Source organism: Dermacentor albipictus, chromosome 1 (assembly GCF_038994185.2).
Source record: "Dermacentor albipictus isolate Rhodes 1998 colony chromosome 1, USDA_Dalb.pri_finalv2, whole genome shotgun sequence".
Classification (NCBI taxonomy): domain Eukaryota; kingdom Metazoa; phylum Arthropoda; class Arachnida; order Ixodida; family Ixodidae; genus Dermacentor; species Dermacentor albipictus.
The window spans coordinates 154456507-154483520 of NC_091821.1; the positions used below are offsets into that span (position 1 = coordinate 154456507).

General features: G+C 39.1%; 1 protein-coding gene across 1 annotated transcript in view; it reads right to left on the minus strand.

Moving 5' to 3' along the window:
* Positions 1-8041: 8041 nt before the first annotated feature.
* The window catches only part of LOC139050909 (juvenile hormone acid O-methyltransferase-like), a 47010-nt gene continuing 28037 nt past the window's right edge, over positions 8042-27014 (minus strand). Inside the window, exons 5-6 of the mRNA XM_070527762.1 lie at positions 17258-17405; positions 8042-11676 (exon numbers count right to left, since the gene is read on the minus strand). Coding sequence (XP_070383863.1) covers positions 11498-11676; positions 17258-17405 — 327 coding nt within the window. The 3' untranslated portion in view covers positions 8042-11497. The remainder of the gene's footprint in view (positions 11677-17257; positions 17406-27014) is intronic.

A 27014-nucleotide genomic window follows, 5' to 3' on the forward strand; every position in this document is an offset into this window, starting at 1 on the left:
TCTTTCTTGTGTCTGTTGTTTTGCGCTAAACTAAGTATACATAAAGACATTGCCATTTCATAAACCATTTGCCGTAGGTTTTGCTGTTGTACTCTCCAAATGCTAAAAAATTTATCAATGGTCTCATAACTGCCAGTTTAGATGAAAACTAAATTTTAAAAAATAACTACCTTTTAACTACGTCCACTTGAATAAAAACAGAGGGATCAAGCTTAGCAGCTGATCTAACAATGATGTGCCAGCCGCACGAGATTTTTGACCTTAGCCTCGGTCACACTTGAACATTAAGGCCAAGGACTACTGTATTCCATTCTATGACATGCGATATGGTCTTCCTATGTTCTCAAGCCACCTGTGGCTGAAGTGAATGTATACAACATCCATCGCAGGCTAAGGCACAGTGCCGCTAGCTTCCAAGTGCCTTACATTTGCATTTGGTTTCTAACTGTTGAGCTGTACACATTTGCACTGTACAAGTAACTTTCAAAGTTGCCAACCTAGCTCGTATAAACAGCACTGTACACCCTACTAGGCCAGAGGTCAGTCCAAGTCAAATAAACACTATCCCAGATTTAAGATAGAGCCACTCAGCTATTCGAGTCAATGGCACTATAGGAAAGACATTCAGCGTAGTATATACTGCCCAATATGGAGTGTGCATTACATAACAGAGTCTAAAGAAGTGGAAAACGGTAAACACTACAGTATGTGACCCTGGAGATGTACTACATGATCAAGACAAGGATACAAAATGTTCTGGAGCAACAATTGCCTTGGCTCCCATCAAAGATGACTCCCATCAGTATGACAGGTATCTAGATACTAAACCCAAATATAGTGACCAGATCTGCTGCAGAGGTACGATTGCTCTCGATCTTATCAGCATTTATTGACGATAAGATCCTCAATTATCTTGCCCATGTGATGTAACCATTAATCACACAATATGAACATTGAGAATTTGGCTCTCACCTGCATCCAACACGCACTGAAGAATGCTCTTTTGCCTTCACCTAGCTGAATTGCAATACCATCCGAAGACACAGAACAGCCTGCTAGTGTTATAAGAGTGAGCTAAACCAACATAAAGAAAAGCAACACAACATTAAATTCCAGTGGTTTTTGACAGTCATTCACAAAATACATTTCAAGGTAAAAAAAAAAAAGTGCATTTCAGCACATCGGCATGACGAAGCATCCTGCAAAATTTAGAGGTACCTATAAAGGAAAGTTATAACAGGATGTTTGTCATCGTACCTCTTGTTTGCATGTCTCGTAAGGTACAAAACGCGATCATTTTTTCAGCACTAAAATGGCAGACTTGCAACTAAACATAAACATATATAGAGTGATGCACATTACATGAATGAGACCAATAGCATATTGTTTGTAGTTGCCGTGAATTATTCAGACTATTGTTCATTAGTTTTGTTTAATTATGCAAAACCTCAAATATTTTTTTAGGGCACAAGTCATTTTTCAAAGATTGTAGAGCATGCTGAGAGATGCCCCGTAAAGTTGTTTCCATGATATCTATTACATGGATCTTTTTGGGGGGCTCTGAAGAAAGCCCATGAAGCATTAAAAAGTTAGTGACGTTTTACTTTGTGAACGCGAGAGACACAAGCATTATGGGTGCTATAGTGCACAAGACTCTATCAGCCCTCAGTGCGCCTAGACGCTTACGCTGTCCACATCGCAGGTCGTATTCAAGACAGGGCTTGCATGGCCATGCCATATACAGCAGTCGCCAGAGTAGAACGCCCCCTTTAAACATTCGCTTGCTAACTAAATCAACTACTAGCATGATGTCAGTGTGTACAGGCAAACAAAAACACTTTACACTTGATGACCGCGGACACTCGCTGTCAAAACGCTGGCATGAGGAATCGTGGCAGCAGCAGCGAGCAAAGTGACCTTTGTGGTATGTACGTATCACTTCAGCGTAAACTGAGCGGTGAGAACACAGCGCACGAAAAGCTAAAAGCCGTCTGCCCATCTAGACTGTGCCCCCAAAGCGGAGGAGAGAGCTAAAGATAACTGTTTATTTAGTTTCGAGTGAGTGAACATTACTACCAGCCATTTCCTTAAATTTCGCTTTCAAGATAAAGCCCACACAGGGTCGAAACACATACCCCCTTTCCCCTCCCCCAGTGCCATGCGTGCAACAAAATACGGTGCGCTTCAACCCTTGCGCACATTGCACGCTTTCCACAGTGTATGGCACACAAGGATGATGTTATCACAAGACGAACCTGATACGCCTGCATCGCATACAAAACCTGTAGCAACTGCCAGATGAGGTCAATCCTGTGCACCTCTGCCTACCTTCATCCTCCGCAACTCCGGACGCTTCGCTAAAGTGAGCTAGAAGCTAGCTCACTTAATTTTGCCTCGATCGTTTCTCCTTCCCCCTTCGCTCCTACACTTTCCTCTAGGTGGCATTACTTTGCCATGCGCTCGTGCTCCTTTGTACTTTTCCCAGCGCGCGATTTTCTTCACCTCCAGGCACTTTCCTTGTTTGCTTGCTTCATGGCTTCAGACAGACAATGCCGATTGCACTGGCTGGCCAGTTACGCTTGCACGTAAAAAAAATGGCATCACTGCACTCTTGCACACCTGTTGCGCACTCGTGTTCCAAAACAACAAAGTTTGCATTCCCATTGCCAAAGAAAGCGATCAGCCACAGCGTTCGCCAGCACCTTCATTGTGAAGACTGCAATTCACCAGAGTCCTAAATGACAAGAGGAAGGCCATTGCTGAACACGGACGCAAAGACTTTTGTTGGCTATTTTTGTGACAGGCATACGAGCATTGTACGAGCATCTGCAGCTTCTTCAACATGGCTCATGTCCTAAAATGAATAGTTAGGATTTTGCATAATTAAGTGTAACCAATTAGCTAACTATAATCAAACCAAAAATATAGTCAATTTCAAGACAACTACAAACAACATCGTTGGTCTCATTGATCTAAGTTGTACTACTCTATATTTAAAGATTGTTTCAAGTTAAGAGAAATATTCAGTATATGCAGAGCACTGTCATTCAGGCAGTCCTTGAACATAATTAAATCATTCATTCATTCATACTGTTAGCCTTATTACATGGCTGCAGCACCAATAAAACATTATGAAAGACCTAATAGCAAAACAATTGTAATACTGATAACATATCAGCAAACAGTTATGTGTACAAAACATAGTACAAGCTAGGGAACACATATAAAAACATGTAGTGTTCACCAGTAAGATGAACTGATCGTCAAGCTAATTAACAGTGAAAACAATTTTCTGTGTTGGGGCTTGAAAGTATACTGCACACAGCTGCAATTTTGAGACCTAGGAGCATGTACCCTCATGTGCAGAAGTAATGGACCCCTCCAGCTTTAACTTCCATTTTCGCATCACCTAGGAAAGATGTTTTTACTATTTTAGTTGACAATATTTTTCAGTCATGTGAGTGTGCCCTAAACTAGAATGAACAGTAACTGTTCCATCAAGTTCTGCCCAGTTACAGTTTGAAAAATGCTGAGGGGCCTGTTATTTTAGTTCATGACAGTACATCCCAAGCTTACCAGCCTTAGTGAAACACACTGTTTCACTTAGGCTGGTAAGTTTGATGGAAAGGGATAATGAAGGGCTGCGCGAACTAAGGGTGGCAGTGTCAACACTGAATATGGGAGGCTAATAGGAGTGTGTAAATATTAGAAACGTTAGAATAACGAATTTAATATTTACATATTCGATACAGTTAATTATTAGAATATTTTTCAAATTGTTTTGAATATTTGAAATCATCAACTGTACGCAATTAGACATAATATTGGAGCTTAAGTGCTATAAATTTGATTCTGGCATGGCCATAGTAAACATAAAACATCAGAATTTGCATGGTAACATTGTAGAGCGCGCTACATCGCTGAGGAAGCCAGTCTGTTTCAGCTAAACCAAGATCATTAGCACTTTCCAAACAATCCCGAATATGTGAATGAACTGCTTACTTGTTCTCAATGCTGTACTTCTGCTCTCAGTAAACAATACTTCATGCTGTACAACGTATTAACAGAAACTTGCTAACGTGAACAGTAGAATGTGAACATTCTTTTATAATATTTGTGAAAACTCCTGTTTATTATTTTAAAACTATTCAAAAAGTATTCAATGAGTTCAATACTTTTGTAGTGAGTTGCTTTTGTAGCGAGTTGTAGTAGTGACAGTGAGTTGCTTCTGGCACTATTCCATTCATATTTGATTCTCTCTCAGAAATTGCTATTTACACATGCCTAGAAGCTACTGTTGTCCTATGTTGCTTCTTTCTTTTCTCTTTGTGAAGGTGCACAGGCCATGAACATCTATGATAGGGAGGTTGCCCTTCAAACAATTAATGTTGTTTGGAATGTTTTGTGCGCCACTATAGTCATGGCACATACAGAACACACCGATTATACAAATGGCAACCTCCCCCTACTAATGTTCACAGCCTTTGCACCATGACAGAGGAAAGCAAGAGGCAATGCACAACAGCAGCCTCCTGTCTTCATAATCAACATTGCCAACCATAGTCCATGTAACCTTTTCCTCCCCTCATCATCTTCATCTGCCAAATACACCAAGAAAGCAAGCTTACCAGCCTAAATGAGAACACCTAGAGCTAAAGGTATGTCAATCTCATTTCAATTTGCCCAACTATTCCAAGGATTTTTAACAGTCATCAACCATTAAATTTCTTGGCTTATTTTTCCCACACAAGTCTGTTATGGTCACCACATATACAGTGTGTTTCACTTAACTTTAGCCAAACTTTAAAGATATGCAAATGCTATGTAGCTGGACAGAACCAAGGTAATGTTTGCCGTCACTTGGAGATACTCAGATTATTTTTTTGTATTTGGCCTAATTACATAAGTCTTAATTAATCAAATTCTCAAATATTATAATTCAATGAAAAGTGTAAATGAAAAAATTGTAGAGCAACGTGAAAAACTCCTGATACAGCTTTCTGCTTCTCAATAAATGCTACACAAGTGTTTTTTCAAGCATGAAAGTAGCCCATGAATACACACGCAAAATTGCCACATGACTGGCCACTTGAAGCACATTGCGTGTATTCGCAGGCTTCTTTTCGTGCTCCGAAAAACACGTTTATGTAGCATGTATTGAGTAACAGAAAGCTATATCTGGAATTTTTAATGTTGCTCTACAATGTTCTCATTGACACTTTTAATCTAATTATAATAATTGATAAGTTCATTAATTAAGACTAATTATCAAATGAGGCAGAACGCAAGAAATAGTCTGAGTATCTCCAACCGATGGCAAACAACATTACCTTGGTTTGGTTCAGCTACATGACACTTGCATATTTTTAAGGTTTGGCTCAAGTTACATGAAACAACCTGGTGATTCACTTGGAGATGACACCTGTGGTGTTACTAGTAATATAAACAAAAGCTATTATCTCCCAGCCAAAGACAAGCGAGAAATATGTATACGAGACTATGTGGCAAAATGACTTGCACAATTTATACTCGATGCAAAAATGCCCGAAAGCACCTTTCAGACTTTTGAACCTTCTGAAACACTAAATATTAAGGTTTTATGCAATTATATGTCTTAACGTATGTTTTTTTGGAAATGCAATACAGACATTTCAATGTTATGTTAAATATACTCCAGATTTATCGAGAGTCAATGTATTGCTACACCACACTCGTGATAAAATACAGAAACCAAATGCCCATTTTTGAGATATAACACTTACTAAAATAGTACTCTCGCACTTTTAAGATTATATAACAAAATTCAGTAGGCAGGGATAATAAGTTCACATTAATAACAAACTTATATCTACGAGTGTAAGACACTGAAAAGGCTTGTTTTTGGTGGATGTGAATCTGCTAAAAAGATCAGTGGGATATTTATAATCCTAGAAGTGTTTTATTTTCTTTCTTTTATATCTGATATTCTTACATTTCTATAATGTGTATTGTGGCTGCAAGTGTATGCGGGTAAAAGGTTACCACTTTTTTTTTTTTTAATTCACAGCTTCCGAGCTCTCCCCTTAAACTAAGTTTTGCTGTAGCACTTCTAAGGGTGGCATGCCCTAGTTGGGCACTAGTCTTGCATTTTTCTGTGCTAGACAAAACAATTTCTTGTAAACTGTTGGGAGCTAAGATAAAGGGGCAAGGAGTACAGATGCCCAGCATAAAAAAACGAAGAATATATTTCAGATTGCAATTTTAAGCAACTTTTTTTAGGCAAACACTTATCATAGCTTGCTTTGAACTGTTACTTTACCACACTTTTCTTGAAACATGAGAAACAGGCTAGACTGAGCAGAATGGCTTTAAAATCTGAGGTTTAGCATCCCAGAATTTCACAGTGGATTAAGAGGGATGCCATAGGTTATTTCTCCAGGTTAATTTGGCCACCTGGGTTTTTTTTAATAATGTGCACCCGAAGCACAGCATTTGAGCGTTTTTGCTATCAATGAATATATTTCTGAAGAAATTTTTGGTAAGGGCCTAATATGAGTACTATTATATAATGAATGCAATGTTTACTTTACGCGTCTCCTTTTCTAGTGTGGTGGCAGCAGCGCATGGCTGTCAGTGCTGTCGAGTGCGTACACAACCTGCACGTCTTGTTTTAGAGGTAATCTGCCACACTTGGAAAGAGTGGGTGTGCCGAGATGGCGTGGCATCATGTACACTGCCTTACCCCGCCTTTAGTACTGGAGGTTGTGTAGTCTCAAGTTTTGTACAGAGGTTGAAGCGAGAGGCAGACAAAGCATTTGCTCCCACTGCTGGCACTTTTCATGATAGTATCGTCCCACTGTGGGCAAAACTAACCGGGGGGGGGGGGGGCACGAAATCATGGCTGTGTTCGCTTTGTAACGCCGAGGTGAAAATATCGTCAACACAGCATGAAACTGCATCTTTGGTCGCCGACTCTCAAATTGAACAAAATTAATTTTTTATCGCTCAAATTTGCTTTTTCCGACTGGCCAAAAAATTTGTAAAAATGTTGCGGCCCCTTCGGCCCCTTCCATGCAAAAATAATCAATCGGCAACTGTACTTAGTTGCAGAAAAGGTTGTATTTCAATACGACATTTTGATATAACAACACAAATATCACATTTTACCAAATTCGTTATATTAATGTTTTACTGTATTTCATACTGAAAAATCCTGGCCAAGATTTGCACATAATGCAAGAATTAAGTCCTTTGCCAGTTCTAGGATCAATTCAAGCAACTGAGCAACACATTCAGCATGCAGCTAAGAGATATGACTATATTTCAGGCACATGAAGCCAGTATATTTCATTACAAACCTGTTGCAGGTTTTATTCAAGAACTATACTGGCAGTACTTAAAGCAATGAAAACACAAAAACAAAACTTTATTGCTGTTATAATGCAGCTTACATAGTCATAATGGCACAAGATTACCACCTCCCTACAAATATACTCATCTAGATATCGCCATACTTTGAATGCCTGGCAATCAAAACGAACAGTAGGGTTGGTGCAACTCTCGAATACAATACCCTTTCCTTTCCCTATTGCATCAGGCCAGAGAAATACAATACAAATACAATAGTGAACAGAACATGTTGAATTACTCTGTACTGGCATTAGATCTCTCATTTTCTGTCCTTTATTTTGAAAGTAATATTCCCAATGACTCTTACACATTTTCTCCATACTCTACTGTTCCTTCATTACACTAAGGACTGCAAACTCAAATACTCCAAATGCAATGAAAACTTCTCAATAGATACTGCATATAGGCCCTTGCACACATATCTGTAAATCTCTGCACAAACATCATTCACAATAAGAGCACATTCAATTAGCTCAGACTTTTGATCAGATTGGCCTGCTCACTGATTGCTTATTATGCAAATTTAATTACCTCCTATGCACAAAAAGCAGTGAGGTGATTATAATATTCATGTCTGTAGCATTATTGACCTTGGAAACTAGTTTGGTTTAGTGGTTAAATACCAGATGTAAAGAAAAGCAGAAACAATGGCAACTTTTCAAAGCAGCTTTATTCCACTTCAAAAACAGAAAACTTAGCAAGATAGTAAGCATTCATGATTTTAAAAGCAGGCATATAGACACAGACATGAAAATGGTGTTTCTGACGGTTATTTTTGTCCCTCTCATGTCTGTGACTTTTATGCCTGCTTTTAAAATAATTCTGCACATGTCAAGCACTTCTGAACAAAGATTTAGGTGCAAGTTCAGTCAGATGTAGCCACAGTTACATTGTATTTTCAGTACAATATCGCACACTTGCAACAAACTGCTTTGTGTAAAAGAAAAAAATATATATATCTGCAATAGCATCTCTTACACACATTGTGATCATAAGGAAGCAGACAAGATACAAGGACTGAGCATTTGCAATGACAACCATACAAACATGTGATAAAAGCTACTTGAAACCTATAGCATTAACTTTCAATGGACAAGTACTTAAAATTTTGGTAGTAGGCAAGTCACATATTTCATAAAAACATCAGTATTTGAACACAGAAGCACGTAGATATCACTCAATAACTGAGAAGAAACGGATCCCATTGTGATGACCACCTTTGAGTTTCAATGTAGCTGCACACGCACTAAAATGGCCAATTATATATTGCTTATAAATGTGTGCAATGCACTATACACAGTATTAAGAGAGACAGCCGTTATAAAGGAGTGACTGATGCTGCTACAGTATGCTTAGCTTATATAAGCAAATGTCATTAGTGATGCACGCTTTCTAGGCCAAAATTTCAGGTTTGGTTGTGGAACCGCACAAACAAAAAAGAGATTGTCCAGGAAAGTAATCCTTAAAATTTAATGAAGTAGACAATCACAGAAAAAGACCCCTCTTTACAAGAATACAAGGCTTTGACATGACCTTGACAAAATTGCATCTACATTGCATTAATGTTATTTCTCATTTTCGCATCTCTTGAAAATTAGAGTTCATGGAAAAACAGCTGGGTAAACATGCGATTTAGTTCACATTATGTTGCACCTTTTCCTGAATTACAGGGTTATGAAAACAATCAAACCATAGCCACAATGCCAGCGCTTCAATGTGCAAACTTGCATATGAGCTACTTCAGCTTTAAGGAGGATAGTTTTTGCAGAATGCACCTATGCAAAAAGTACTGATGAAGCATGCCATGTAAATTATTGTAAACTACACAGCGGTTCAAATGGCAGAAGCTATGAAAGTGGTGAGAACTGCCTTTCCAAAAACATACTGTTGTAGACTTCAAGGGTGGCTCTCCTGTTAAGTATTTGGCATCAGAATTTAATTAGATAACCCTGACTAGACTATAGCAACCAGCAGATTCACCATTGTAGGTGGAAGCTACCTCATCATAACTGTGATTGCAGGAATAGTGGTAAGTCAACTCTGAACGTATTAGAGAGGAGCGCAAAATAGCCTGGTGTATTGAAATTTACTGTCAAGATCTTGTGTTAACATAAATACTTTTTCATCTCTGATAGGGGAACTTGATCTACACATCATAGGTCCATGTTAGCTGGTAAAACTGGCCTTAATAAAGCAGTACCGCAAGTGAAGTGCATAAACACTGTGTAAACATGGGCTAGTCACCTAGTCCAAAGCACCTGCCATCGATATATCTGTCCATACTTGTTTTTGAGCTCTCCAACCCTTTATTATGTGCTATTAGGCCTCATGTGGCTAGAGCTGCATGACCAGCAGCTCAACATGATACGGACAGAGCAGCTGCACTGTCATTTTAAGTTAGCCTCCACCTGTCAAAACTGATCATGGAGGCAGCAAGACAGGTACTCACGGGCAGCCTGCCAAAGAAGGACCTGGTTTGATATATAAAATGTGCACTAGTGGCACTTTGATATACTACTACAATGTTCCCATACTTTTGTATGGGATTTCTGGTGATACATCCTGGCTCAAAAAAAGGCAGGAATTCAATATATGAGGCTGTGATATATAAGATTCAAAACATAAGTCTTATTGGAAGCACACTATGGAGGTGCAAAAATGGTAAACTTGAGCTGCAACACGTTAGGTAACAAATGTAAAAGTGCTTCTGCACTACGTAAAAATTTAAGATATTTGCTATGATGATAGCAAATATACCGTAACAGCAGTAAAATTTAATGTTATGCCAAAACATAAACGAATCTCCAATAGGTCACAAGAGTTTAAAAAAAAAAGTGATCAATGACTGTGGGAGACTGTGTTGAAACAAAGAAGAAAGCAGGGTTGATTAACAATGGTTATGTATAGTTTTGAATTTCTGGCACAAACTGCATGATGTGAATCACCTGTTTCCTAATGTCATGGTTTCAGTGCCTAACCTTTTTCTTCTTCCTGCTTCTCTGCCCACTAGATTATAATAGTTCTACTTCATAGCACTCTACAGTCATCCCCCTTATTTGATCTTGTCAGGACTGTAAAAATCAGTTTGATGTTAGGAATAAAACTTTCTTTATGCAAATTTCAGACTAGTAATTTATTTACTTTGAACACCTCGAGCTGTCATAATAGTTGGCACTGATGCTTGGAATTGGCGACTGTATAGATTATCTGAGTCTGCAATATTTGCTGTAGACAATGGTTGGTATTGTCTTTGTTGGCAAACTATTGTATCAGCTTTATTATTCCAACTTTCAGTAAAGGTTTAAGCCCAGGTCAGCATTCCATTACTGTACAGATATTATCAGCAGCTCACAATAGATTACACCAATGCATATATGTACCATCCTCAACCTATTACCCCCTTCTTGGTGCTGACCTCCCAAGTTCTCTTGCCTTGCTGTTTCTTTTCCACATAAGCAGCAGGAGCTGAGCTTGGGGTTTCGGTGGTATGGACACAACTTGTACAAAAAGTCCTTCTTAGAACCTTTAGCTCAGTTGGTAGTAATTATAATCTGTATCTCTTGGCAATTTCCTAATGTTTGAATAGGCTGGCTTTCAACATACTAAGTTTGAAAAAAACATACTTATTTCACCAAAGAAAAGTATGTGCATCAATTGGAACTTCGGTACACAGTCACATTAAATGAGGAAACAAACTAACCATTATCAAACCAAAAGTGTACAATCACATAAAAATAAACTCAAAGCAGTTTTAAAATAAGATACTGGCAATATAAATGGCTTTTTACGCTGCACTGGGGATAAACTTATCACCGTACAGCACCAAACACAGGTACAGTGAACTCAAAGAGGAGTTACACTGAACAATGTTAGGCAATTCCAAGGCTAAAGAAAATGTGGTTGCTTGGCTTATAATTAACTGCATATTTGGCTCACATTGCCAGTTTCAGTGAGCTGAGAAATATCCAACACAAGGGCTGCTTACAGTGGCACAAAATATGTAGTCTCCCTTCTGTACTTGGCACAGTATCGCCAGGATCCCAGCATCAGCTGAGTGTCATGTTTAAAGAGCCAGCACTCCGTGCAGAATACTCACACTTGATTGAGATCAAATGTTTCGCACTTTTGTGCAAAGGGTACTCAGGAGTGCGATTGAAAGCTGGAGCTTGCCACTCGATGTCATTTGCACACCTCGCTCGAAACTCAATGCCAATGCTTCATCCAGGAATGCCTGCCTGTTTTCCATTGGGATGCGTGCTACGAATGGGATGGCCCAGCTCAGGAACTCTGCACATAGCAGAAATGGCAGCTTTCTTCGCTTCTAGACAACTCCGATGGAGGCATATTTGACATGCCCCATCACTGACATTACTTGCCCTACTAGCACAAACTGAAAGCGGTATTTATGTTAACACTACTATACCAAGAATGCTAGCATTAAAAGACAACTTCAATTACCTTAGCAAGTACAGATAACGTTTTGAAGAAGTAATAAAGAATGAGGGGAAATGTTTGCACACACTATAAAGACCAAAATGTTTTGTTGACTTCGAGTGAAAAGGAACAAAAGTTACCACCTTGAATGTGGAACAACTATTAGCAGTGCATGATGCCCGATTAACAATAAAACTGAACATTGACTTTTGATGAACATTCAAACAAATGTGAACTACACTTTATTTTGAGACGGGTTCTTCTGTGCAACCAAATTTCTCAAATAATTTTCATTTCTTACCTTATTCAAGGATACTTGAACATCCATTGACTAAGTTTTATACTGAAGTGCACTTGCTTCTCACTAAGTCAAACAGTTTCCACCATTCCTTCTTCCATTAAACTAATACTTTATAAAACCTTCATACGACCAAAGTTGAATATGCTGCTTATGTATGAGATCCTATGCATGTAAAATTAATCACTGCCTTGGAACTTGTTCAGAATAACTCGACTCATTTCATTCTCTCTAACTACAATCGCACTGCTAGCATAACAGCCATGAAAGCCAGCCTTTCCCTTCCATCTCTAGCAGCGTGTAGAAAAATTGGCTGCTTGAACTTATTTCATAGCATATACTACCATACCATTCTTCACAACAAATTTATTCTATCACCGCAATATATGTCCCATCACATTGATCATCACCATAAGATAGGTATTCCATTTTGTAAAACGAAAACATTTTCCGAATCTTTTCTTCCATGCACAGCAATCAAGTGGAACCACCTTCCTGCTGACATTGCATCAATCATTGATAACCAACGTTCTTGCGAGCCACTAACCACCACTGTTTAAGTACATGCCCATTTTCAATTGTTATTACTGCTCACTGTATCTTGCTGGTGTCTTTATTACCACTCGTCTCTGTAATGGCTTTGGCCTTGAGGGTAAATAAATAAATAAATAAATAAATAAATATGTTTATTAGTTCATTTTTCTATTTGAGTGGATATATTGCTTTAATACAGTGGTTCTCAAATGAGGGTTCCTGAACTTCTTCATGCCCATAAAGACAGTTATAGGGAATGTGAAGCCATTGCTGTCAGTGAAGTCTCTTTTTACATATACATAGCAAAGCCAAATGGAGCCAAGCAAACTTACATGTTCAGAGTAGAGCTGAGAAATTGAGTGACCAGCCTTGTAATATATATCAATTGCAATTAATTTTTCTAACCATATGAGTCAAATAAGCCAAATGTTTAGTTTTGTAGTTGACCAAGTGCTTTAAAGAAAGTAGGCTTCAGATTCAAGAAAGCACTCTTTCTAGTGCAACACAACAAGGAGAATGGTTATCATTTTGGACCAGCAGCTGGCTTAAAGAGTTTGGTGATGAAAACAGTAAACATAAAGTTCTAACAAAGGGAAGAAATTAGGTAATTAGTTGTAAACACCACCATATCTACAGCACTAATGGCTTAAAAAAATATTTCACAGTGTATGTTTTTGTTCTTTCCTTCAGATGCTGTGCATGTAAATCAACACAAGCAATTAATTAAACAAGTAATTTAATAAAAGGTAGCAATTCATCTGGTTTAAAAATTTTAATCAGTGCTCAGTCCGAACTCATAGCACATACAAATCACATATTTTCTAAAATTGCTTAAAGATTAAGTGCAGCAGTGCATTGGTACACCATGATAACTTGTATAATTAAGTGTTGCCAGCTTTCTTAGTTTGTTCTACCCTGTAAATCCATAAAACAAGCAAAATTAATGGCAATATGTAGTTTAAGCAACGATCTTCTTACTGTCATAATAGCTTGAGCACCCCCAACTGTGCTCCAGTGTCCTCTACTCTCCTAAAGATAGATTCATGCAACAAACACAGTCGATTTTTCATTCTGCAGACCCAAGTGTCATGTGGCTTAGTGGCACCAAGTCACACCACAAGCAGCTAAACTGTGGTGCCCTTATGTGCTACATGATTCAGTGCCACTGAACCATGTTATGCTTAGTCTGCAAAATGAACTGTGATTATATCCATCATGTGAATCTGCCTTTAGCTGTGTACAAGGGCTCTCTGATACATTCATAGGAGAGAGCCACTGTTTCAGCATTCTTCATAAGTCCAGACTCTTGTATCTCTAGAGATACAACCACTATGACCAGCTGATCAGTGGCAGTGAGAAAAAAATTATTTTTCTCTTTCACCGTAGAGATATCAAAGCATGACAGTCCTTGGGTATACAAAAAAACAAGCTACACTCTTCAGCAGCCAATACTTATTCATGTGAATGATATAAAGCTATGGAAAGACCATGAACTGGCATACAAGATTATATCTAACCCTTTGCATTTTGATATCTAGAAATTATGCAAATATTTTGTATACCCTTGTAGTCATACAGCCCCAATTTTTTCAGAGGATTTGAGGCTCTTTATCATTATTAACTGCAATGCAAGAGAAAGACAAAGGACAAGAACAAAGTGAACATTATGAATCCACACCAACTCGCCTGGCTTTCAGCTTTTGATCAGTTTCAAAGGGGAGAGGATAGCAAAATATGTCAGTGCAGACCAGAAATAGCAAGTCAGTGGTGCACAAATATGTGTAAGAGTGACAGTTCTTCATTATGCTTCCTTGCTTTCTTATTTTGTGCAATTGCTACACCTTGATTGCAAACTTAAACATTAATTATGAATCGTTCATCCCTTGCAAATGTCACCTCTGGCCAGGTACTAGCTAGACTGTGCTACAGCCATTTGATATTGAGAACAAAGATGCATTTTTTAGAAAGTTGCAAGTTTTACAACCAGACTGCTCCCAATAAACATCATTACTATTAATAATTTCAGCACCATCTTAATTGCCTTTTAGCATATAAATATAGCATCCAAAGGTATTCCATATGGATGATCTGTTGAGAGGTAAGCATTGCACTATTTAGTTTAGAGCCATACATATTTTAATATTCACAGAGCTGTCCTACAGCTCTTACTACCATGCGAGCGGAGGTAAAGAATGCAAGTGATGACTGGAAATGAGGGATATGAAAAGATTTCTTCAATACTGCTTTTTTTTTCTAACTGTGAAGTCGCTGTGAGTGTATGCTTTAAAGGGATGCTAAAGGGAAAAATGATTGCACCTATATTTGTAAATTACCCTCTTACCATACCAAAAAACACCACTCTTACTGTGAGAAGAGGCTTGGTAAACCAGAAAATGTGCAATAAATAAAGAGGAGGGGTCGCGACGCTGCTTGGGAGTTCACACACCAGCTTGCCGTAATGTCATGGATTTTGATGGCGTCTGCTAGGACCCAGTTAATTCTTTACGAGTAAAAATGGACTACATTGTGTTCTGAAGGAGCCAAGGACTGAACATGGCAAATTTCAGGAACTTTCACAGAGCCAATGTGGTCTAAATACAAAAATTACTTTGAAATCTGTGACATCACACTCACATACCGGCTTTGTGTTTTTGGCGTGAAATACAAATAATTACATTTCGACCTTCATTTCCTTTTCTGATAATCAACCTATTATCACAAAATTAATTGCAAAGGAGTTATGAAACAATACTTGATTAGTATAAGCTGATTTAGTGTTTTGCTTTAGTGTCCCTTTAACACAAGTTATTGCAAGGTAATTTTTGCAGTGGGGTTGCGACAGTATTACAATGTTTCACTTCAGAATGTGACTTTCACTTTCTAAATGTGGCATGTAGTCCTATTCAGAAAACATTCAAAAGATGATTGTGTTAGCAGTTCCAAATGAATGTGGCATGTGCAGTCTGGTGTTGGGTAGGATATGTTAGCCGTAACTCCCTGGTTTACCTGTATGTGCTCTATGATTATGTGTTGGAACAGTATAGCTCCCAGTTAATTAGTGGCATCTATTAGAGAGGAATGAAATCAGAAGAAAACCGAGCACGTGAAGAGGGAATGATGGGGGACTCATTTCTGGGTGTACAGAGCAGCAGACAGCAGGAAACAATCCTATCTTGTATCCATAGGATGCCATTATGCAATCATAGTAATCCCCCCCAGTTTATTCTTCAAGAATAAACTATTGAGCGTTACTTCCATCAAGGTACCATGAGTCAACAAATGGATAAACTACCCTCTTAACACAAACAACATTGAATTAAATGAGCCACATTCAGTCTCAATTATTGTGCTCCTCTAATGTTAAGCATGCTTTAGTTGGAGACAATGAATTGAACAAAACTAAAGATTGCATCAAACACTATTAAGTTTCTCACCATGATATCTACATTTATACCCTCAACCTTGCAGTTTATTTTGGTTGCTAAAAATTCATCTCAAACATTCTGATCATCTTCACAAAGCCAGAAATGCTTCTAAATCTAATAGCTTTGTCTTAATGAAGTAGGACACGTCATGTTTTAGACAAATATTATTTTTGGTTGCAAGTTCATTACAAGATTTACAATAAGCATAATAAGCATGACCACAATGACCACACAATGTGCTCAAGCTAGCTATACAACTACTCACAAAAGCTTCTGTAGCATTAGAGCCTAAAAAATTAAAAGTAATAGAAACACTGAACTTCCTGGTAGCTTAAGGCAGGAATTTAGGGCAGATACTGCATGTGTGTGTATGGGCTAGGCACACGAAATGGCAAGCAGCATGCCTAAGAATAGAAAATTCGGTTCTTGCATGGATTGTATGTTCCATAAACTTGCATTTGGTCCTTTGCATAAAATGGAAATATTTCACATTTTGAAGAAGATGCATACAGTTAAAGTAATTTAAAACCTTTTTGTAAAGGTGCTGCTCCATCCTTGTGCTATTACTGTATGTGCCAACGTCTCCTGCAGGAATGGCACTTCTCCTCAACCACACTGCCCTCAACAAAGCATGGTGGCCAATACTAATGCCCATATGTCAACAGTAGCCAATATTGAAGCCTCCTTTATTTTGTACACTTGTACAGTTACCTTCACATTTATTTTAACAACTTTAAAAGAAGGTTCTGCGCATACCAGTGCTTCATGTTTGCCCAAATTTCACAGCAAAATGAAATTTTTTTGGTCTGCATAGTTAAAAAAAAAACACTCAGTCTTTGCCTATTTTGGCCAGAAAAAACAGAAAGGCACTGTTGTATGTGCACCTCACCTTTGGAGAAGCAAGCTATTGTGAGGCATGGATTAGTACTACCATTGCCAACAGCTCTAAGACAAACCAAGCAAACATTGATGCTAAGTGCTTTATTGAATAATTCACACTAATAAAGCAGCAGTAAGTGCTAGATCTTCTTTTAAAGTGCTTAGAATTAAATTGCAGAATGCAATAATCTCCCACTTTCTCACAAAATGTGTACGTAACATCATCCCTATAAATCAGAGCTTGCATGCACTAGGCTACGTAAAGAAAGCTTGTATGGTCTTGCATAAGTAAACTTACCTTGAAATTGGCCACTGCTGTTAAAGGTAACCTTCGTGGTGTCAAGCTTAACATTTCTCACTTCCATGCCAGCTTGCTCTGCTTCTTTTCTAAATGTCTCCACAGGTTCCTGCCAGTGGCTCTGAGGTGGTACCAGATGCATTGCATCCTAGTGAAATGAGGAGAAAAAGCTGATGGCTACTGAACCTTTTTTTTACCAAGTTTGTAAGATACATATCCTACTGAGAAGACTTCTAGTGGCACAATATGCACCAATTTAGACACTTACCAGTTTATTTACTCTTCAAACAAAAACTACACTGTCATAAAAATAGACAAGAAAACATATTTGTTTAAAAACATCTGTAATGCCCGTCTGTAGCATACTATATAGTACTTGGCACACTAATGACCTAAAACACAGTGCGGTTTTACTTTGCTGGCAAAAGTAACACTTAGTATATTAGAACAGATGCAACCAAAATTTCAAGCAATCAGAAGAACATGCAATATTAAAAAAAGCAGGAAAATATCTGTCACACGGATTCACCTACACCTTGTCTTAAATACAACTTGTCATCTGTGTACTGATTATAGGTATCTACTGAATATCTGTTGTGGCAAAAATTCCCAACTCTCCCAAACTACTACTATTCTTAATTTGTAGTGTCAAACATATGTAGTGTCAAACAAAAGGAAATTAAATGCGGTAAATTGAACCTCGTTTTAGCAAAACCCAGTTGTGTAAAGTTATTGTATCAAATGAATTGGCCTCCACTCTCATATGGCCCAGCTTTGTAGTTAAGTACACTTGACTAGCCACCCACGTTAATATATTAAGTAGTTCTCTGCCCTAAACATCAAAAACTGTGGTGCTTCTTAAAGCACCCTTGTCAGTCACTAAGAGGGAATATAAATTGATACCTCTGCCTCGCACCCACCCATATTCAAGTTTTTCATACACGGCAGACTCCCTTAGATATGAGAAGACTGAAAATTTGTTCAGTTCAACAGACATTAAACTCAACAGAACTGCCCAAAATACCAGGTTTTGCGAGAGAAAACAGGAATTTAGTAAAAAAGAGTGAAAGAACCATAGCTAAGGAAGAATCTGAAAAATAATCATTAAGTGTTCAGCGAGACAAAATATCCATAAATCTCGCACAATACCTGTAGGAACGTCAGAAATTTAGTTATTGTTTATTTAGTTTCTGAGGCAGACACTATTTTATTACAAAACAGGACACTTTCCTCATGTTACTGATAAACGGCTCAAAATCTTCATGATCTACAGGAAACAATTTTAAACAGGAGCTTTAGCTTGGGATGAACTCAAATTTCTGCACACAAGTGTTACATGTGATATGAAAAAAAATGCTTTAATTAGGCAGCCATCAATCCAGTTTGATTAAAGTTTGTTGCATTTTCAAGCAAATGTAAATGTAATATTGCTGACAATGAAAGAGAAAAAAAAGACAGAAAACTTTAAGCATATGTTTACAATTCTGTAATTCTGCATAGATACTGCAATCATATAAACTTTAGCTATAACATCATCTGAAGTAGGCAAATATAATGTATCAATTTAAATTTTATGCAGAATCGTGGATTTGTTAGAGTTTTACAAAACTCCTACTCGTGAATTAATGGTATATTTCACAGCAATGTATAACAGACAAATTTTGTCCGCTTCAGAAGCCCTGTACGTGCAGCTTACAGAATGGTGAAATCTGTTTTTATTAATGTGTCACAGACTTGTAGAGCTCATGCTTTATCTTATTTGGTTTAGTTTTGGCAACCTTTGCAAAAAAAAAAAATTGTTGTGAGCTAGAATAAAAAAGTCTGCTTCTGGAAGCCACTATAATGGGATTTTCCCTTTGAAATTCAATGAATTTCATTTGAATCGATTCGGTGGTTGCAAAATGAGAGTATTTCTTTGTTTTACATGTGTATGACCATGAAAGACCCAGGTGAAAGCTTTCTTTTGAATGTGTTTTTATAGCAGCATTCCCCTCATTACATTGCATGTGGAAGACACTGCGCTTGACACTTGCTTGTGCTAGACCAGCAGCAATCGTCTAGGTACAGTGTTGTTCACTTAAGGGGAAACACTCAAGTAGTATTCAAGCTGGCACAGCTTCAACCTCTCTTCTACTTTATGAGGAAGTAACCTGCAGGCCTCAATTCCAACTTAAAGCTTCTTTGAGCACTTGAATACTGGTGAAGTGTTTTTCTTCTGATTGGATGACCCTGTACATCCGTGCCTAAAATAAAGAGACAGTGTTTGAAAGCACTAGTGCTGTGACATGCAAATGGGAGGCCATTTTTTTTTTTTAATATCACGGGCTGTTTTTTAGACACTTTCCTGTACGAGCCTATTCCCATCGATAGCTCGCTATCGATGGTTGCAAATTTGTATTTTGCCACTTTCCGAGTGATGATAATGATCTATCAGCATCCCCTTAGAAACGGGGCAGTGACAAATAGTCACCTAGCCTGCTTGAGTTACTCAGGTATGCTATACATGCTTTTCATTTTAGCATTTTTGTAGACATCTCTTTAATCTTTTTTCTCTTGCTGAAAACTTCTCTAGCTACCTTGTACCACTACGTGCAAATGTTAGTGCTGCCACCATTACTCCTTTCCATTCCATGCACTACCTCCCATTTATTGTGGCCCTAAAATGCTTTATGTTTCATTATTGCGCTGCATCCGGCTTCCCTTTTATTTTCAGGTTATTTTGGTCAGTGCTTGAGTAAGTTTTTCCTTCATTTATGTATATGCCGAGGTATTTATATTGCTTGACTATGGGTATGACTTGCTGTTGAATTGACAGCACATAATTACTCATCTGTTCATTAAAGATCATATTTCCCTGATTTCTCTGTGCTAAATAACAGGCCTAGATTTGTTGCTACATTGCCACATATATTTACAAGTGTCTGTAAATTTCTTGCACTGTCCTCTAGTACCACTCCATCATCCGCATACAACATTCCAGGGACATTCTGTTGCACCATTTGTCCATTACGCATGTATGACAAATCAAACCCTAATTCACTGTTTTCCAGTCGTCTTTCCAAGTCCTTAAAATAAAGCGTGAACAACAGCGGAGACAAAGGACAATCTTGCTTCAGTTCTTGGTGAATTTCCACCACTTCATTACATTTTTGGCTTTCCCATACAATTTGTACTCGGTTGTCTCTATATATTTCCCTAAGCAGCTCCACGAAATCGTCATCTATGCCTTCATGCTTGAGAATATCCCTTAACAATTCCCTGTCTACATTGTCGTAGGCTCCCTTGATATCTAAAAATGCTATAAATAAAGGTTTATTCTGAGCTACTGAAATCTCTATGCACTGAGTTATACAAACATATCCTCTAAGTGTCTGCCTCGTCTGAAACCATTTTGTAGTTCCCCAAATATATCATTTTTCTCTACCCACTTCAACAGTTCTAATTTTCTGGCTTGCATTGCCATTCTATATATCACAAATGCCTGTATGAGCTCATACTATCATTATCACCTTTGATTTGGTAGATGAGGTTCATCTTGCTTTCACGCCATCCAACCGGAATTTCCTTCATTTTAAGCATTTGCTCAATGATATTAATCAGCAGTGCCTTGCTCTTTGGACTGATGTTTTTGATTATCTGTATTGGGATTTCATCGGGTCCTGTGAACATGTTATGAAAAACATTTTCGAAATTTTCTTCTGCCTTTTTTTAGTAAGAGTTTTCTATGCTAAATTTTGATTTCTCAGGCTTCTCTGTTGTTGCTGAACCTGTTCGAGTCTGAACTACGCTTTCTTTAGTGCCGAAGTGATCTCTAATAACGTCTGTGATGCACCGCAGGACATCGTCTCCTTCTGAGATGTTACCGTCTTCATCCCTAATGGCAGTTTGCAAATCTTTAGTTAGAGCTCCAAGTGCTCTTATACGGTTCCAGAGTCTTTTTGGTGCGCCTTTGTCTCTTTTGCAAATGTTATGCACCCAACGTTCACTTGTGCATTTAATTTTCCCTTGCTTGAGCTCACTCGCCACCCTTTTCTTTTCTGGGTATTTGTTCCATCTAAGAATCACCTCTTCTCCATGTAATCCCAACTTTTTGGCTTTTCGATGATCCCTAGATGCCTGCTAATGCTCTTCCATAGCTTGTTTTATTTCCTTATTCCACCACTTATGGTATTTGCATGATTCTAACGTGCACCTTTTTTTAATAAATAGTACGTTCAAATTTGCATGTGCATTACAATCATAACTAATTCTAGTCAAAATAAAAAATGAAACAGACTCTTATTAAAATAGAAAGCTCAATGCAAGTTAGCTAGCCTCAGTGCCATAGAACGGATGTTGTTTTTTATGCCTTGGTTTGGGGTCGCCATTTTCTAGGTTGTTGTGCATGTGGCATTTCTAATGCATTAGATGGAATTGAAGATGACATCTGCGGTTGGTAGACAGTGAGAAGGAGGTGTCATTAGACTCCGATAGTGACTAGACGCTAAGATTCAGCTGTGTGCAAGTCCATAAAGTTGTTTCACCATGTTACGCTCGACTCAAGTTTCATTACTTGATGTACACGGTAGAACCAGCACCAAGCGATTTTTTTGGATATTTGGGTGGTAATATAACTGCATGTTACGATCGGGGGCGCGGTAGAATCGTGCAGATACAGTATGTGGTTTCCTCTTTCCAATCCCAAAATTTTTTTGCTGTGTCTGTCTTATCTCTTGCTGTATGTCTACCAGTTCCTTATATTTCCATATGTTCGTAGGAAGCGCCTCCATTTTCGTCTCTATGTTTTTTGCAATCTCTGTTATTTGGTTTTCACTCATATTTAGAAATTCTGATGCTATTGGTTCACATTTTGTGTTAGTATCTCTCCCAACTTTTAAGTGCTCTCAGACAGCTAGTGCTATTTATTTGGTTATTTAGGAAATATTTAGTCAGTTTTGGTTTTCTTTTTCTGCCACACATGGATTTTTAAAGCGCCTCTGGAGAAGGGACTTAAATTAAATTATGGGGTTTAATGTGCCAAAACCACTATCTGATTATGAGGCACGCTGTAGTGGAGGACTCCAAAAATTTTAACCACCTGGGGTTCTTTAATGTGCACCTAAATCTAAGTACACGGGTGTTTTCGCATTGTGCCATCGAAATGCGGCCACCACGGCCGGGATTCAATCCCGCAACCTCGTGCTCAGCAGCCCAACACCATAGCCACTAAGCAAACACGGCGGGTTGGAGAAGGGACGTGGAAGAGCACTGGTAGTTTCCAAGCTGGCGTCAGCATCGCGCACCGCTCATGCACGGATGCATGGAAACATCGCATTTCTACCAATTATAATGCATCTGCGTGCGAGTTTTAGGACTTTGAAAGCAGCACTGCCGCGAAAGACAAGTTTGGTTTGTCAGATTTCCAAATGAAGTTTCGCTTTCCTGTCGAATGGCGTCAGAGCTGGCATGAGTCGATATAAAGATATTCTGCATGTTTTTACCTGCAGGGTGTTAACAACCTTTGGTCAGGATCATTTGCCAGCGGCCGTGCAACGAGTCGAGTTTCACGAGAAAACATGCCCGGAAGTCTACAGTGGTATCCCATTAGGCTAGTCACTAGTGTTAACATTTTCTTTCATATCTCAAGAAACTTTTACATAGAAAGATGATATTTTCTGGAATACTTTACAGGTCCTTTGCATTGAAAATATATACCCTGAATTTTTTTAACGAAATTTCTGTGTGAAGCAACAATGACGTTTTTATATAATGTTTTATTTTTTTCTACAGAAGTTTTGATTAGATATTCTTTTTCTATTTTTTTTACATTTTGTTTGGGAATAGTACCATCAGTTACTATACACTTTAGTAGCAACCATGCTCTGACAGAAAAAAAAAGTATCTGCTAGACTACCCAAAAACTGCTGTTTTTCCTGTGGGCAGAAAAGTGTTAAAGCAGAAAAAAAAAGGAACGCAAAAAGGAACGCCACAAAACTGAAACTTATGTTTTTTCAATGTGCTCTAAAAATCTTGCATTGACATATATTGGCTGCAAATTTGGACATTAAGAGATTAAACAATTAAACAAAGATTAAACAAGAATAAACAAAAAAACTTGGTGTGTGTTATCTGGGGCACACCATATAAAGCGTGTATATATGCAAACCATACATAAACCATATAAGTGCACTACCAGTAAAAGCAGCTTCCACCCTGTTTAGGCCATGCCTAGAATTTACCAAGACATTATTGGAAAAACTTAGAGTGCTATAAACACACAGGACGTAGAAAAGGAACAGACACCACACACGCTATAGTGTGTTCCTTTTGTACGTCCTGTGTGTTTATAGCACTCTAAGTTTTTTTAATAATGGATTACTAAATAGCCCACCTATCCATCCTTTTACGAAGACAGTCTGGAGTTCACTTGTATAAAATGTACGCATGCAACTACTGTGCACATATTATAAACAGTGTGTAGTTATAGAAAACTATACAAATAAAATGGAAATGCCTAAATCATAATGCACCACATCCATGAATACAGAACAGCTTCACATAAACAATTTAAAATAGGTTCCTAGGGGCAGGGGCGTAGCCAGGGGGGGGGGGCTTATGGGGCTTCAGCCCCCCCCCCCCGAAATTTTTTCGTGCTGTCCATGCACCGCCGACCAAAGCGACTCCCGGCGCCGGAAATCACTCTGGATTTTGTCTAGAATGTCTTTTTGACGCTCGAAAAGACATTTAACCGCGAAGATTTCAAACTCGGGCTGGATTTCGTGGCAATGCCCATACACCGGGAGTCACCTAACGCCAAGCAGTCCCATCCGAGCACAAAGTTTCAAGGGCGCTTTGATGGTGAGCGGGCTCGCCGCGGCATCTCACTGAGGCCACGGAATCTATGGAGCGCATGGATATCAATTGCGAAACTTTATGGGTATAAATCTCATAAGCTCTTGATGTGAAAGGTGCATTGACATTTCCAAAGTTGTGCTTTAGATTTTCAATTGCGGAACTTTGTGGGTTTAATGTTGTTATAAACATTTGACGCCAAAGGTCTACTGACTTTTCTAAAGTCTTGCATCGGAACATACAACGAGACAAGCCAAATCAACACACTAGCAGACGAGTTGACAAAGCAGGCAGCGAGGTCCAAAGAGACGAAGCGTTGGGGTGCGTTGGGGTGGTTCATTTGTGCCGTCATGTCACATAAAAAAATATCAACATTTTTTTTAACCTACGCCAGAACATCCATGTCAAGACACTAAAGCCAGCCAAAGTAATTACGTTCTTATTTATTTTTTCTACTTTGACTTTTATTCGCGAGGACACATTGAGCCTCTTCAATTTTTTTTTGTTCTCGCTACCCTACCCGCGGGCTGCCAGAGCCAGCCAGAGTGCATACGTTTTTCTCGTATGGCCCCGACCACCGTGCGGTGCACATCGGCGCGCGTTCGGTTTGCTCTGGCCGAGTGGATTTTCACCGGACAGAGTTTTGGACGCTTTCTGGCTAGCAGACGAGAAAAAAAAACAATGGTTGCTCGCCGCCATCACTGTGGGGACTCGAAGGATTGCACCGCATTCCTTGAGCGGAACCTTTCCGGAAAGTCTTGTTTCGCCACTGTAGGATACTGAGCAGTATGTGTATGGTTCTCAGTGGACCAAGCGTCTCATGTTTTCTTCGGTATTCCTTCCGTAGCCCCATTAGGTGCCCGAAGTAGGCATTAGATTCTGGCCAACATACTTTCCTATGCGTTTTTTTTTTTTTCATTTCGGTGCCTCCGCCTCACAGAAAAAAAATACATTGTTGCGGCGCAGCGAATTGTCGCATGGTGAAAGTTCGATTTTGATACTTCTTTTGCGGAAGGTAATGGGCGACGGGACGCTTCAGTTGCCGGATACGTTTATTATATTATTGCGAAAGCAATTATATGGACACTCCAGGCGCATTCCTGCCATCGCCCTCATGTTTCGTATAAAGTCCAAGGGTGATAACATCGCGACCACGCGCTGCATGCTGTATGTGCGAGTGAAAGCGTAGGAGGGGAGGTGGAATGGGTGAGCCGACGATGGTGGCTCAGTCTTGTGTGCGCAAAGGAGAAAAGCGGGGAGCAAGCGCGCCGCCTTCCGTCGCGCGCAATACATCGGGGGGAGTGGATGGAATGGGGGCGGAATCTAGGATTCTGGGAATCTATGATTGTGCAACATGTTTATTTGCCTTGTTTGACACATTATATACAGTTACTTCTTCTTACATACATAGACTCATTGGAGACTTATACGTATACTTAAATATCTTGTTGCGAGGTTTAGTGTATACATGCAGTGAACTTTGTTTCCAGTGACACTTTTTTGTCCTTTATCAAGCCGTATTTTCGCATTTGCATATCCCATTGTATCTTTGCATTTCTAATGTACGAGGGCGAGTCAAATTAAAGTGAGCCTACCCTAACCACTCAATAATGGTTCGGTTCATTATCTCCGAGGCATACGCGTAGGAGAACGGCATGTCTCATTTACAAAAGTGACACGCAGGTGTGAAGATAAATGTTCTTTAATGCTCTCATACACTGGGTTGAATATGATTGCGTCACATAATGGACACTTCAAAAGTTGAACAGCTCGGTGTCGCGAAGTTTTTGACAGCTGAAGGTGTTTCCAAAACAGAAATTAATCGCCATATGACTGCCGTGTACGTTGAACACTGCATTTCATTGACCACTGTGAAGCGTTGGAGCAAACGGTTCAAAGGACGTTGCAAAGACATTCCAAGACCGGGCCAAAACCATCGTGCAATCACCCCCCCACACAATTTCAAAGGTTCATGATCTGCTGAAACAAGAACGGAGGATAAGCATCGATGAACTGGCAGACCATCTGAACATCAGTCACGGTTCGGTTCACGCCATAATTCATGAGCTTCTCGGTTATCGGCTCTTTGGTGCGCAATGGATCCCCAAGATTTTTATCCATCGCGAGAAGACGGAGAAGTTTCGCGCTGCCTTGACTCATCTGATCGGGTATCACAATGAGCATGACGACTTCTTGTTTGCAACTGTGATCGGGGACGAACCTTGGTGCCACTACTAAGAGCCTGAAACACGACGGCAAATCTTACAGTGGAAACATTCAAATTTACCACGCCCAAAGAACATAAAGGCCATCATTTCCGCTGGAAAGGTGTTGTTGACTTTTTTTTTTCGATCGACAGGGTCCATTACTGATAGAATTTGCTAAATCTTGAGAGGCTATCAATTGTTTCCGATATTGTGAAACGCCAGAACGGCAGCGTGTCGCAATCAAGAATGAACAACGTGGAAAATTGACGAATGGGGTTATCTTGTTCCACGACAATGCCTGTCCCCACGTCGCTTATGTGGTTAATACAAAACTGGCAAAGTTCAAGTGGGAAACGCTGCAACATCCGCCATACAGCTCAGACCTGCATTTTCTACATTTTGGGGCAACTGAAAAAACAGCTCAAGGGAACCAGATACAGACTTTTTAAAGCAGCAACCCAAGGAGTTTTATAAGACGGGAATCACGCAACTCGTTAGTCAATAGGAGAAATGTCTAAATTCTCATGAAGAATACTTTATATAAAGTACCCCGTTGTTGGCTCATTCATTTGACTTGCCCTCATATATCTTGCAGAACTCCTGCTTTTTATACGTGCTGTCTGTCGCGACTATAACTTCGGTGCAATTACTCACGATACACGACAAGGGACAGCTACTCCTGCGTAACACATTGGAACAAACGACAGCGTCATTGAGAT